Source organism: Colletotrichum karsti, assembly GCF_011947395.1.
Source record: "Colletotrichum karsti strain CkLH20 chromosome Unknown Scaffold5, whole genome shotgun sequence".
NCBI classification, from domain to species: Eukaryota; Fungi; Ascomycota; class Sordariomycetes; order Glomerellales; family Glomerellaceae; genus Colletotrichum; species Colletotrichum karsti.
Window position 1 is genome coordinate 1,442,774 of NW_024065905.1, and position 13,979 is coordinate 1,456,752.

The 13,979-nt window shown below is 56.1% G+C and overlaps 5 protein-coding genes across 5 annotated transcripts; 2 read left to right on the forward strand and 3 right to left on the reverse strand.

Annotated features, from left to right (window-relative positions):
* Positions 1–211: 211 nt before the first annotated feature.
* CkaCkLH20_02439 (putative transcription factor tfb2) lies at positions 212–1,818 on the forward strand (the record flags this gene model as incomplete). The annotated part of the gene is made up of 3 exons (XM_038885158.1): positions 212–344; positions 410–497; positions 555–1,818. 3 exons carry the CDS (start codon positions 212–214, stop codon positions 1,816–1,818), a joined length of 1,485 nt encoding a protein of 494 aa, XP_038749946.1.
* A 322-nt stretch (positions 1,819–2,140) lies between these two features.
* On the reverse strand, positions 2,141–4,023 carry CkaCkLH20_02440 (uncharacterized protein; the record flags this gene model as incomplete). The annotated part of the gene is made up of 2 exons (XM_038885159.1): positions 2,141–3,231; positions 3,288–4,023. The coding sequence occupies 2 exons, from the start codon at positions 4,021–4,023 to the stop codon at positions 2,141–2,143; spliced, it is 1,827 nt and encodes a 608-aa protein (XP_038749947.1).
* A 520-nt stretch (positions 4,024–4,543) lies between these two features.
* On the reverse strand, positions 4,544–5,599 carry CkaCkLH20_02441 (uncharacterized protein; the record flags this gene model as incomplete). The annotated part of the gene is made up of 1 exon (XM_038885160.1): positions 4,544–5,599. The coding sequence occupies one exon, from the start codon at positions 5,597–5,599 to the stop codon at positions 4,544–4,546; it is 1,056 nt and encodes a 351-aa protein (XP_038749948.1).
* A 2,308-nt stretch (positions 5,600–7,907) lies between these two features.
* On the forward strand, positions 7,908–12,581 carry CkaCkLH20_02442 (ABC transporter; the record flags this gene model as incomplete). Its single annotated transcript, XM_038885161.1, has 4 exons — positions 7,908–8,114; positions 8,184–11,209; positions 11,258–11,704; positions 11,921–12,581. 4 exons carry the CDS (start codon positions 7,908–7,910, stop codon positions 12,579–12,581), a joined length of 4,341 nt encoding a protein of 1,446 aa, XP_038749949.1.
* An 89-nt stretch (positions 12,582–12,670) lies between these two features.
* Positions 12,671–13,683, reverse strand: CkaCkLH20_02443 (uncharacterized protein; the record flags this gene model as incomplete). Its single annotated transcript, XM_038885162.1, has 4 exons — positions 12,671–12,864; positions 12,924–13,025; positions 13,084–13,316; positions 13,394–13,683. 4 exons carry the CDS (start codon positions 13,681–13,683, stop codon positions 12,671–12,673), a joined length of 819 nt encoding a protein of 272 aa, XP_038749950.1.
* Between the last annotated feature and the right edge of the window lie 296 nt (positions 13,684–13,979).

The following is a 13,979-nucleotide window of genomic DNA, read 5'->3' on the forward strand; positions in this document are numbered from 1 at the left end:
AAATAATCGTTCAAACTCCCAATTCCAAAATCGACAACTTTCGATTCCCTCTCTCGAACGATCGCCCGCGCCGCCGGCGGACAAGCTTCCCTCCGCACGCAGCTTTCGCGCCTTCCTCCGAACCATGAGATAACACACGAAATAGAACGACGAACGCTTCCTCCCTCCCCTCCTCCCTCCGCCAAACAACCTCGCGCAGAAATCGCCCACCATGTCGGTCAGCTCGGGTCAATCGCTCCAGCTGGCCGACTACCTGGAGAAGCTGCCAGGCACCACGTTCAGGAGACTGTATCTGCAGCCTTCGACGGCCTTTGCCATATTCCGGAGGATGATACCGCCGCTGGGTGAGAAAAATGCTGCTGCTCAGAAAGCCTGTCGTTCGTGCAGTTAACCAGAGACCTCAACGCAGCCAAAACGATAGTCATGGCCATCCTCTACATGCCGAAGCCGATGCCCCTCGAGGACCTCGACCTCTGGGTGAAACCAGAAGCGCGACGGTACTTGCCCATCGAAATCCCTTTCAGCGTCACGCTTCTCTAACACACTCCCTTCAGGCAAAAAGACATGGCCCTCTCGACCATCAAGAGCCTGCACATCGTCCACATCACGGCCCCCTCCAAGGAACGCCCGCAGGAGATGCAGCTCACGACGAACTTCAAGACCTCCCTCCGCCTCGCCCTCGAGGGCGGCGGCTCCCACAACTCCTTCGGCGTCCCCTCCAACCTCCCCGTCCCGCCCGAGATCACCGTCCCCTTCCTCGACCGCTACGCCCGCCGCAAGTGGGACGACATCCTCCACTACATTGTCAACACCGTCAACCCCGGCTCGGCCGATCTGGGCGGGCCTAAGTCGTCCGTCAAGAACCTGCTCGTCGCCGGCCAGCTCGTCCGCCGCAACGGCTCCGCCGTCTCCATCACACAGGCCGGCTTCACCTTCCTCCTGCAGGAGGCCAACGCCCAGGTCTGGACCCTGCTGCTGCTCTGGCTCGAGGCCACCGACCACGCCCAGGACTCCGCCGGCATGGAGAGCACCGACATGCTGAGCTTCCTGTTCCTCCTCGCTAGTCTCGAGCTGGGACGCGCCTACGACACGGACGCCCTGACCGAGGAGCGGCGCAACATGCTGCCAAGCCTGATGGACTTCGGACTCATCTACATCCCCGGCCACAAGCCGAGCCAATACTTCCCGACGCGCCTCGCGACGACGCTGACGAGCAGCTCTAGTGCGCTGCGCAGCGCGAGCGCAGGCTTCTCGGCGGCTCTCGCGGCAGCCTCCGGCCCGCGTCCTTCGAACGGCATCACGCCCGGCGGCAGCGACGACGCCAAGGGCGGCAGCATCATCGTGGAGACGAATTACCGCGTGTACGCCTACGGCCAGACGCCGCTGCAGATTGCCGTCCTCTCGCTCTTCTGCAAGCTCAAGCTGCGGTTCTCCGACATGGTCAGTGGCCGCTTGACGCGCAACTCGATCCGCAACGCGGTCGAGCGCGGCATCACCGCCGACCAGATCATCTCGTACCTGGCGAACCACGCCCACGAACAGATGCACCGCATGGCCGCGGTCCGCAGCCGGCCCGTGCTTCCCCCGACGGTGGTCGACCAGATCCGACTGTGGCAGCTGGAGACGGAGCGTATGACGACGACGAGCGGGTTTCTGTTTCGCGATTTCGACAGTCCTAAGGAGTATGAGGATATCGCGGGCTACGCGGCCGAGATCGGGGTGTTGGTGTGGCGCAACGACAAGCTGGGCATGTTCTTCGCTAGCAAGCACGAGCAAATTAGGGATTATCTCAAGCTGAGGAAGAAAGCGGAGGACTAGATCGCGGGCAACCGAGGGTTACAGGCGCTGAGTATACAAGGTCACAATGCATTAGCAGGCGTTGGGGAATAACGGGCGGTGTAGAAGTAAATGGGTATTGGTTCCTAACAGCTGAGTTTTCGTCTCTCATAGCCCTCATATATACAGATGCAGGGACTGCTCGTCCTTTGTACAGGTCTTCCCGATAACTGTCTCGTGACAGTAAAACAATGCCATATTACCTTCCCGGTATGCCTTCCAGTTTGTCCCAGAACAAAACGCCAATCCATGCTTTTTGTCGCACTAATCCTCCATGTAAAGTTGAGAGACGCCCGATTGCTCCTCAAAAAATGCTGGCCCGCTTGACGGCACGATACTTGCCCTCGATAACCTGTTTTTCAGGTCGACCAACCGCGATGCTTCGTCGTCCACCAAAGATGCGTGCCACCAGTCCCTTATCCTTGTCCATGCTCACGCCTTTGGGGAGGAGTGCCTCACGGTTGTTTCTGCGCGCGTAAATCTCCTGCCAGTCACGCAGGCTCTTCTGGGCCTCGGGGGTGGCGCAGAGCGAGTCGAGATGCAAAAAGATGCGCAGACAGCGGTTGTCGTCGTCGGATAAAAGGTTAGCCTCTCGGCTGACGGCAGCGCTGCCGTACCGATCAAGCGCGGTAGTTGTGCTGAGAGGGAGATTGCCCCTGCCCTGATAAGCTGCTCGCTGGGCGGAGAGAAGCGTAGACTTGGACGCATGGGCTGATACAAGAATAGCAAGAGACTGAGGCTGCAAGTCTTCGTTGTGAAATCGATCGTGGAGGGATTGAAATCGGCCTGTCCAGTACGGTGAAGGCTGAGCCGCGGTAATGATAAGAGGGTTCGTCTCAGCGCTCGTGGGAGTAGGCGCTCTAGACGTGTCCGTGGTGAGGGTGGTAAGAGTTGATGAGCTACTGATCTTTCGGGATGACACCGTCCGGTTGGACGTCTTGCGGTCGCTTCCGCTGAAGCTAGTGAGAGAAGATCTCGATAGAGATGCCGTGAGGTTGGACAAGACAGTCATTGTGCGCGACTTGGGGATACGTTGCTTGTCTCGACCTCCTGGGCTGGACGGCCGATGAGGGTTGAGCTTGAAGGGTGCGACCGAGTTCGGGCTGCTCCCCGACGAGGAGAAGCCTGCGCTTTGCTGGCGCTTCGAGAGCGGAGGCCGGGTCTCATCGTCTCGACAGGCTGCTGTGCCGGTGACTGCGTGAACGTCGAAGCTGGCGACGGTGGGGTTGCTGGACAGAGGTCCTCCTTCTGGGAAACTTGCTGAGAGGCGTCGGACGTGGGAGTGTGCCACTTCGCTTGAGGTCTTTGGTGCTGTGGGCAGACGTCGTTCTCCGAGGCGTTGACCAGAGGTGAGTGATGGAATTCTTCCGGAGCCGTTGGGCTTGTAAGGTATTTCTCCCAAGACGCGACGATCCGCACGATCAGTGCGTTCCTCAGACGGTGAAACGGACTGTTCGACTGTACGAACGTGTAGTGCTCCATCATGTCCATGGCCTTCCTGGGTGCGGCTGCCGATGCCGTCATCTGGTCCTTGCAGCGAGACTCTTCCTCGCACAGGACGCGGCATTCCTCTTCCTCGGTTTTCACTTGCTCGATTTCCTCTCGGCTGCGCGGACGCAGGAATGGGGCGATGGAACTGGCGAGGGTGTGCAGGAGGGGGTTGGAGATCTTCAGGCGGTCCCACGTGAGTGTCGTTGATGCTGTCGACGATGGTGATAGCTTCGGCACGCTCAATGTCAGGTCCGTTGTTGCGTCGGACTGGTCCAACGGGGCCAGAGATGATCGGTCGGGCGACGCCATGTCCGGAGACTCGCGAGCCTCGGTTCCGCAAAGGCAGGAACGAAGAATTTGATAGACGGTCTCGCATTGTTCCAGTACGACGACGAAAACGGAAATCAACAAAACGACGAAAAGAAAGAGGGTGTAGGGGATGATCCAGACAAAGGCGGAAACGGAAACCAGCCAAGCAGTGGCCGCGCTCCTCAAGGCTTGCGAGATGATGAGATAGACGTGATAAAAAGAAGCGAAAGCAAGCTGAAGAGCAACTTGCAATGTCCTGCCACAAACTTGCCAGAGATACAAGTTGGCCTGGCAGAGGGAGAAGACGTGGATGAAGAGGGTGGAGATGCAACTCGTGGTATGGGAGAAAAGCACTAGGCCGACGCTTTCGGATTTGGCGGAGGGCATTGTTGAGGACGAAAGGTGAATTGAAATGAATTTTTCTCCGCTTCAAATCAGACGACAGAGCATTCGGCTGAGAGAACCGAGACGACGAGCACCTGGGTGAACAGGCCGTGGGATCTAAACGTCGCCTTCAGATGAAAAGGTGCTCTGATGTTTTGGTATCGTTAGATGGTTTGGGGGTTACGCGTAAATCAAGTGCACGGTCGAGGGTGGTGATGATTTATATGCGCTTCTCCTGCAGCAGCTGCTGCTATTGCAGATACGGCCAAGGCAAGAGGCATTTGAGGGAGTGGTTTCTCGTCTCGTTAATTATCGCGAAGGGTCCTGCCGCAGTATCAAAACACCAAGATTTTGGACGCAGGCGCACCTTTCCTCATCACGATGACACCTCCCTCGCTTGGTCACCGACACCTTCCCAGAATGGCTGCTGCACGTGAATTCCACTCTATATTTACTTCTAGTTCAACAAGCCGCAAGAGTGTCCAAGTAGCTCTAGATCGCCTCCTTCTAATCCAGATAGGTCTCAGCTCTCCCACCCCTCGATCTTGAAGCGAAATACCTCGTCGCCCTTGCCCCTTTCAATTGGATTACCGTTGCCGTCCCACAACGCTCTTTCTCGGTACGACACATTGCCATCCCAGTCGACCATGATGATTGTCTGTCGCTGAGTTCCGTACAAGCCAACCTCGAAGCCCATGTTCGCCCCTGCCGGAGGGTCTGGTCGCTCGCCCAACTGGAGGCCTTCCGCCGCCTTCTGGTCGTCCGTAGCAAAGTGACCCGGTCCCCTGGACACTGCCTCCTGCATCGCTTTCCGGTGCGACTCGTCGCCAATGGCGGGAACGAAAATGGACTGCTTGAGCTCCTTGATGTAGTCCGCCAGGCTCATATCTGGGTGCTTTGGCAGGTTGTCGGTGTCGAGCACGCTGAAAAGGCGCTCGGCCAGGGCCTCTTCGTCCAGGTCTTTCGAGACGGCATCCTGGATGGCTTCTTTGACGAGCCTTTTGCCGTTCTCGACCTTGGGCCATGGCTTCGGGTCGTCATACACCGTGTTGCTGAGGCCGTAGACCTCACCCCTTTTCTCGGCGATCCACGGCACGTCCTGCAAGTTGTCGCAGCGGTTCGAGACAATGGCGATGCCCTCAAGTGCGCGGGCGGGCTTCTCATCGTCGCCGCGTTTGCGCTTCAGCTTCCCGGCTACCATGGAGAAGCCGCCCACACCCTTGACGCCGCCGTCCTTGACCAGGGAGTCAACCGAGTCGGAGGCGGATTCCGTCGGGGCGGAGCCGAGCCAGTGGGTAACCATGCCGCCACGGCTGCGGGCGGCGTGGATGGGATGAGTGGCATCTCCGAGGTTGGTCTCGCGGTAATTGGTGAGGACGGCGAGATGGCCCGTCTTGGTGATGCCTAGCCACGTGCCCTTCTCTGCCCTCTGGAGGTCCCGGGCGGAGAGGACGGAGGCGCCGGACGGATGGGACCACCAGTGCGGCCGGGAGGTGGGGCGGAGGATGAACTCATCGCGGTTGTCGACGACGATGAGGGCGTAGTCCGGGTGGGCGGTGGTGAGGACAACGATGCACATGGTGGCCGTGCTCCTTGTCAGTCTTTTTTGGATGACGAAATGCAGGTGGTTCTCGGCTCTTCGTGTGTCGGATCAGACGTCTTTGATGTCCGTCTGCGGTGTAACTGACTCCTGCTTTCTTTCTGCTTCGCTTCTGCAGAGTCGGGGCGTCTTGGATAAACGATCTCCTCGGTTTTGTATGCGTAAGGCAGCCGGGTACTTGTTGCTTCCAACCTAGCAGCTGGGATGAATCAAAGCCCGGACGTTTGGATGGAGATGACTGATCTAATGCCCGTGGTGTTTTGGTTTGGCTGGTGCGTCTCTGCAGACCATTCGAAGTCGGTTGGCTGTCTTGCTCTCTTTTAAAGCCTCGGGTATGTGATCAGTCCACTTTGAAAACGTAACGTCAAGTTGGTTCGGCTCAGCTCAGCTCAGCTTGGCTCTTGATGTGTGTCTGCCTCGGCGTTGGCAGAAGGCCATGCATCGTCTGACGGTGAAACTTGGCGATTGCTAACAGCGCAACGTTCGTCCACTCCGACAGCGGTGCCGGCCGGGGGAATGACAGCATTGGCTGCTGTTGGGCCGGAATCTGCAGGGCAAAGTAGTGCTGTGGAACAGCTGACAGCACCGTGACGTGCGGGGGGATGCGGGAGAGTGACTCGGACTCTCCATTTTCGTGTTGGAGGGAAAGTGATTCGACTTTACGGTGGCTAGTGAGAAAAGTCTTGCAGTTGAGATGAGGCTGGTGAGAGACTAGGTGTGGCAGTGCTTAGTCACTGGCCCCGCCTGCCCGGTTATGTAAGCAGACTCCATTTGTGGTGCAATTCTACCCGGCCAATTCCCGTGAAACACCATCCAGGCTTCCTCTTTCATTCAGGTCCTTGTCGAGCGAGAGCTTTCGCGGTCAACACCAACAATCTCTAGAAGAACGAAATAGTCCAAAAGAGAACAAAAAGACTCTCATCGAAGCGTTAAGAATCCGAAATGACGAACCAAAAAAATAATAATAGCCGTGCAACAGACCCATCATGATCGTCGATCGGGACTCGGCTAGTCAAAGTCGATGGTCGTCGGCCTCGTCAGCAGCTTCGTCGCCAGAGAACAACCAAACGAACATGCAGACGCGTCCCGCCTTCACCGCTTGGCTGTTGCGATACCGAATGACTCCATTCGTACTTGGACTGGTTAACTTCGTCAGCAATTGCCCGACATCCGTCCCGGAAATGCACCCCGACTCGTGGATTCGATGACTGGAAGCTCCTCGAGTCCTCACTCCCACCGGCGATGCGGGCACTCGCGACATTTCTCGCCGCCGCTCAAGAGTCACCAGCAAATGTCCGGAAGACGGCGATCTCGGATGAAGCGGGGCAGAGGATGCCGAACCCGGAAGGCTTAGAGTCAGAACCCCGATGCTCGAATGGACGGTCGGCGACTCGACCTGCGAAAAGACGTCTGTATTGTCGACCATCGATTTGGGTTAAGCATTGTATCCACACCAAAGGCTCGTATCCAACGCTCAGGAACCAACTTGGCGTCGCGATGCCTTGCGGGCTATTCTCTCGGCTCGCGGGACGCCATTGCAGCGCAACGGTTTGCCTGAATTGAGGAACACAAGCGATTCGATTCGCCTTCTCGCCCAATCCATGCTGTCCCCACTGCCGTCTTCAAAGGGTCCAGACCATAGCCAACGACCTTCCTCTTTCGTCTTCGCGCTGATGCTGGTCATCTTCGGTGCTACCGTCAATTCGTCACTCGCAGTCGACTCCAGTCATCGAGGAAGGCATCCTTTCCAAGCATTCCACCTGCGCGCCGTGGCATGGATGCCCGTTGCAGCAGTGTTACTGCCTGCGGCGTTGCGCGTCTTGGTGCCCTCATCAAGAGGCCGCGACGCCGCGGTCTTGCAGTCAAGCCCGCCCGCCCAGTAAGACGCAATCGCAGGTCAGTTATTTCTGCTGTGGTTGGCCAGACCTCGTCAAGATTGTCATATAGACCGCGTGTGAGCTTCGTCCTGCTGTACCGTCGCTTCGAGAGCGGGCGCTTTCTTACATGCTGATGCGTGAGTCACTAAACATCGTCATCTTGGTTGGCAATCATCCCGACATCGATATTAAGCTTATCCACAAGCCTCGTCCAAGGCTGGACTGGTATCTTGGACCCTGAGGCATACAATACCATCTCTAAACTGCCCACCATTCCGATTTCTGCAAGTCAAGCACGTCTATTTCTTTCCCGCATTAGGTTCAACTAGCCTTCAAATCCCGACTCCCACGGGCGCGGTACCCTCAAGGCAGAGTGACATCAGCCGCCATTGCGCCAGGAACGTCCTATCATGAGTTCGAGGTGTCTCAACGACGACACTTTTGGGCCCGGTGTGGAAGGATGCCGTGGTAACTTCGACTTCACTCTTCGGTTCGAAAGGATCTTTCTTGCCATCATTCCCGCAGCTGTCTTCGCTGCCCTCTCATTACCTCGCATCGCGTATCTTTCCAACAAGCCGCGCATCGTCGGCGCCAAGTTTGTTCAATCAATAAAACTGGTACGTTGATAGCGGCCGGAATCCGGATACCCGAATACCAGTATGCCACGATACTAACATCGATTGCAGGCCACAATCGCAGTGTTTGCAACACTGCAATCCGTGCTTCTCATTCTCCAGACAACCACCAATGGATCCAGAGTCGATGGATTCGCCGTGTCGGCGTCGGCTCTCTCATTCGTCGCCGCTTTATTCATGCTCGCCTTGTCCTACCTTGAGCATTCGAGAGCACCCCGGCCATCAATACTACTGACGGCTTATGTCTTCCTCCAAGTCCTCTTCGACATCGCACAGACAAGGACGTCTTGGTTGATGGCCAGGACCTTCTCGACCCAACTCTTCGCCCGGCTGTTCACAACATCTCTAGCTGTGAAGATCGTCATCCTCCTCATTGAAGCTCAAAAGAAGACTCGATGGATTCGCTGGACGGCGGACGAGCACAGCCCCGAGGAGACGAGCGGTCTCTTCAGCCTTGGAGTCTACTGGTGGCTCAATCGCCTGTTCCTTCACGGGTATCGCAACGTTCTTTCGGTCCGTGATTTGTATTCTCTTGACCAAGGCATGATTGCCGAGACGATGCAAATCACACTAGATCAAGAGCTCGAGAAGGGCACCTATCGCGGGCAGAGGTACGGGCTCGCCAAGGCTCTTGCTAAAGCTCTGGCTGTACCATTGCTTCTACCGGTAGCCCCGCGAATCGCACTGATTGGGTTCAACTTCAGTCAGCCTTTCTTCATCCAGAGCCTCCTCGTGCATCTTCAGGATCCTGAGGCGCCCAAAAATACCGGCTATGGTCTCATTGGCGCTGCAGCCATGATCTACATTGGCATTGCTGTCTCCACTGCGCTCTACAACTACTTCTCGCAGCGATCTCTTTACATGTCCCGTGGCTGCTTGTCCGCAGTGATTTACAAGAAAACGACAGAGGCCGATATCACTGCATCTGGTGATGCAGCCGCTGTCACGCTAATGAGTACCGACATCGAACGCATCATCCGCGGTTTCTACGGCCTGCACGAGTTCTGGGCCAATCTCATTGAAGTGGCCCTCGGCTGCTGGCTGCTGGAGCGTCAGCTAGGCGTTTCCTTCATTGCCCCTATCCTCGTCATTCTGGTGTGCGCTGGAGTGATGGTCGTCGCTGCGAATTTCACGGGCGAACGACAGGCTCGATGGATGAACCAGATCCAGAAGCGCGTCGGTCTCACTGCCAACGTCATTTCCAACATGAAGTACTTGCGGATCTCCGGCATCACAGCACCCGTCGCTGAGTTCGTACAGAAGATGCGTGTCGAGGAGATTCACTACGGTACCCAGTTTCGATGGATGCTCCTTGTCACCGCGTTGGCAGCACTGGCGCCCAACATGATTTCCCCGGCAATCACCTTTGCATTCGCCGCCTCCCGCCTCGACACTACCACCATCTTCACATCATTCTCGTTCTTGGTATTGCTCAATGCGCCCTTGGGTCAATTGTTCCAGATGGTTCCCTCCGTCATAGCTGGCTTCACCTGTCTCGATCGCATCCAGAAATTTCTCGAGGCGAACTCTCGTGTCGATTTCAGACAATCGTCCCTTTCATCGGGGTCAAATGACAGAACTTCGGACGACACCACATTCAGGGATAACCTGGAGGGTATTCCGTTGAGGCCGCTGGACAAAATCAGGCGCCAAAGTTTAGATAGCAAGGGTGCGGCTGCCTCAATCTTTATCGTCGATGGAAGCTTTGGGTGGACTGCCGACAAGACGGTTCTCCGCGACATTACTGCCACGATCCCCTCGTCTCAGCTCACCATCGTCGTTGGACCTGTCGCCTCTGGAAAGTCAACACTCTGCAAAGTTCTCCTTGGGGAGGTGCCTTTCAGCAGTGGTCTGGTATCCGTCCCATCACAAACCGCGGCCATCGGCTACTGCGAGCAGACGCCCTTCCTGTCAAACGGCTCTGTCAAGGATAACATCGTCGGCTATTCCAATTTCAACCAGGCCAGGTACGATGAAATCATCGAGGCATGCATGCTTCAGACGGATCTGCTACTCCTCCCATACGGCGATGACACCAAGATTGGCAGCAATGGCATCATGCTCAGTGGTGGTCAGAAACAGCGTGTGTCTTTAGCTCGTGCTCTATATCTCAACTGTGACCTCATGATCTTCGACGACATTCTCAGCGGTCTTGACAACGATACGGCTGGGGAGGTTTTCAGACGGGTCTTCGGGCTGGACGGTATCATTCGACGGCGTAAGGCAACGGCTGTCCTGTGTACACATGCCATCAAATATCTGCCCCTAGCCGACCACATCATTGCTCTCGGAACGGATGGTACGCTGGTTGAGGAGGGAACTTTCGCAGACTTGATGAGAGACAAGAAGTACGTCGCCAGCCTCGGCGTCTCAGCCACAGACTCCGATACCGAGTCAGAAAGTGGCGATACCTCTACCGCCAAGGACAAGGCTGCGCCGGGCTCCCGACCCAAGCGTCCACCAGCCGTCGCGGCAGAACTGATGGAGAAGTCAAGACAAACTGGTGACGTCAAAGTCTACGTGCACTACTTCAAAAGTCTGAATCTTTATGCCGTGGCCGTCTTCTTTGTTGGCTGTGCCTTTTACTCCGTCTGGAATACTTTCCCAACCATTTGGATGAAGTTTTGGACGGAAGACAGCCTCCACAAGAGCAGCGCGTACTATGCTGGTTTGTTTGGAATGTTCAAGATCTTCCAGCTCTTGTCTCTCTTGATTGCCGGTATTGCTCAGCTCATTTGGATGACTTCGTCCTCTGGCACAATCCTGCATCAACAAGCCCTGAAGACTGTCATCAACGCACCCCTCAGCTTCTTCACCTCGACTGATTCCGGCGTCGTCACCAACCTGTTCTCGCAGGATATGACCCTCATCGACAATGAGCTGTCCAACGCTCTGCTCAACGCTGTCATCTCTGGCTTTGACGCCGTGGCCATGGGGGCTGTCATTGCCGTCGCCTCGCCGTTTATGTCCATCAGTTACCCCTTGGTCATTGCACTCTGCTGGATTGTTCAGAAGTTCTACTTGCGAACGTCTCGACAACTCCGTTTGCTGGATCTCGAGTCAAAGAGCCCGCTCTAGTAAGCCCTTCAGTCTGATTTCACACTTCGTCTGCTAACCTGGCTCAGCACTCACTTCCTCGACACCATCAAGGGTGTCGCTACGATTCGTGCTTTCGGTTGGACGAATAGAGACATTGCACACAACCAGCAACTTCTCGACACTTCCCAGCGCCCCGCCTACCTTCTCGCCATGATCCAGCAATGGCTTGTCGTCGCTATGCACCTCATGGTCGCATTTATCGCCGTCATTCTTGTTGCACTCGCCACACAGTTGAGGACCAACTCAGGTTTCACCGGTGCTTCCTTGGTTACTCTCATGTCGTGGGGTGAGACTATTGCCATGCTGATTCGCTTCTACACGCAACTCGAGACATCAATCGGCGCGGTTGCTCGTATCAAGACCTTTGCCGAGAAGGTCAAGCCGGAGAGCCTGGAAAGTGAAGACATTGAGCCCTCGGAAGAGTGGCCTGAAAATGGCAATATTGACCTTCGAGGTGTCTCTGCCTCTTACAGGTGAACAATCTGCCCTGTACCGTTACAAAGACACGAACTGACCTGAATCGCAGCAATGAGCAGGAGAAATCGGCGGACGGCGACAGCACTCCCCCGAGCTTAGCTCTGAAAGATCTCACCTTCTCCATCCAACCCGGACAAAAGGTTGCACTCTGCGGCCGGACTGGAAGGCAAGTCCCTCGAACCGTTGCTGAGTCAATTCCTAACGTGTCACAGCGGGAAATCATCTCTCATCCTCCTACTCCTTCGTCTTTTAGACCCCGTCTCTACCACATCGCAAAATATCGAGATGGACGGCCTCCCCTTCCACCGCATCGACCGCTCAACCCTCCGTCGACGCATCATCGCAGTGCCTCAAGACCCAGTCTTCCTCCCCGACGGTACAACAGTGAAGTACAACCTCGACCCCTTCAACTCCTCCTCGGACGCCGACTGCCTATCCGTTCTTCGCACCGTACAGCTCTCCGGCTTCGTCGAGGAGCGCGGCGGCCTGCACGAAGGCATGACCGCGGATAGTCTCAGCGCAGGCCAAAAGCAGCTCTTCAGCCTCGGAAGAGCCATCCTCCGACGACGCGTCAAGGACGCCAAGTACAAGAAGCGCAGCGGTGGTATCCTGCTGCTGGATGAGGTCAGTTCCAGCGTCGATCATGCGACCGATCGGTTGATGCAGGAAATTATCAAGGAGGAGTTCGGGCGGTACACCATTGTCATGGTGTCTCACCGCTTGGACATGGTGATGGACTTCTTTGATGCGGTCATTGTGATGGACAAGGGGAGGGTTGTTGAGACGGGTAGCCCGAGTAAGCTGGTCGAAACCGAGGGGAGTCGGTTCGGTGAGCTTTGGGCCATCGAGAACCAAGGGAGGTCCAGGGAGTGATGTAGACTCCATTGTCTCGATGAAAAGATCTTCTCCTAAGCCATATCATAATCATAGACTAATCACTCTTCCACTCCAAAACGGCGTCCCTACTGAGCAGTGTACCCCCCGTCCACCGGCATGCAAATCCCAGTAATCCATCGCGCCTCATCGCTCGCGAGGAAGACTGCCGCCCCAACAATGTCCTCCGGAGTTCCAACTCCGCGCAGCGGGTGTTGGGCGTCGATCGCATCTGGACTGTGCAGAGTCTTGATCGTGTCGGCGAAGATTGCAGTCTTGATATCTAACCCAGCACGTTAGCCAGAACCATCTGCCCGACTCGAAAACCTTTGCAACACTCACACCCAGGACAGATAGCGTTGCAGTGGATCCTGTCCCCCGCGTAATCCATCGCCACCTGTCGCGTCAGGTTTGAGACGGCCCCCTTCGACGCCGCGTAGGATACTACCACCAGTCAGTTTTGCCTGGACAGAAATCGGAGTGCGGATGAGCATGTACTTACTGTTATGCCGTCCGCCTACAAGCCCGAAGATGGAGGATATGTTGACGATCCAACCGCGGTCTCCCGAGGGTAGTATATCCTGCTTCAACATCTGCGCGACGGCGTACTTGCAGCCGAGGAACACGGACCTGGCGTTGACGCTCATGGTGACGTCCCAGGTGTCGACCGGCGTCTGGTGGATTCCGAGCGGGGGACGGCCTGCTTCGAGGGAGATTCCGGCGTTGTTGACCAGACTTCCGTCATTGTCAGTGTCCAGTCACATCCATCATACTATCCAAGTCTCAAATCCATTCTCCATCAGCTGACTTACACATCAAGACGCCCAAACTCATCCACCGTCTTCGAGACCAGGTTCTCCACGTCTTCGGGCGACGTCATGTCCGTCTTGACGAAGATGGCGCGCCCGCCGGTGCGGCGGATGAGGTCGTCTGTGTTGACGAGAGTATCGGAGGCGTTGGTCTCTGCGCGAGGTTCGGGGCGGAGGTCTGCGCAGACGATGAGGGCGCCTTCGGAGGCGTAGGAGAGGGATATTGCGCGGCCCAGGCCTGAGGAGGAGCCTGTTATTATGCAGACTTTGGAGTTGAGGCGGGATGAAGGCATGGTGTGATATTGTGGTGAATTGGGTTCGGTGTGAGAGATATGTCCCTCTGAGAATCAAGATTGCAATTTAGATGATGGTTTAATATTCATGTCAAGTTGGCTTGGTCACTGATGGATGTGGCTTATCATGGCTGGTCCGAAGTCGCGGGCTTCCACGTGGATTCCGGTGGAACTCTGGCGCATCATGGGCTGTGTGGTCATCCTCGACTGAATACATCCACTTCTTCAAGTTTCCGGTGGAAAAGACGCTATCGTAAATCTTCGGCTATCTGCCCAAGTTGTTCTGTTGAAGTTTC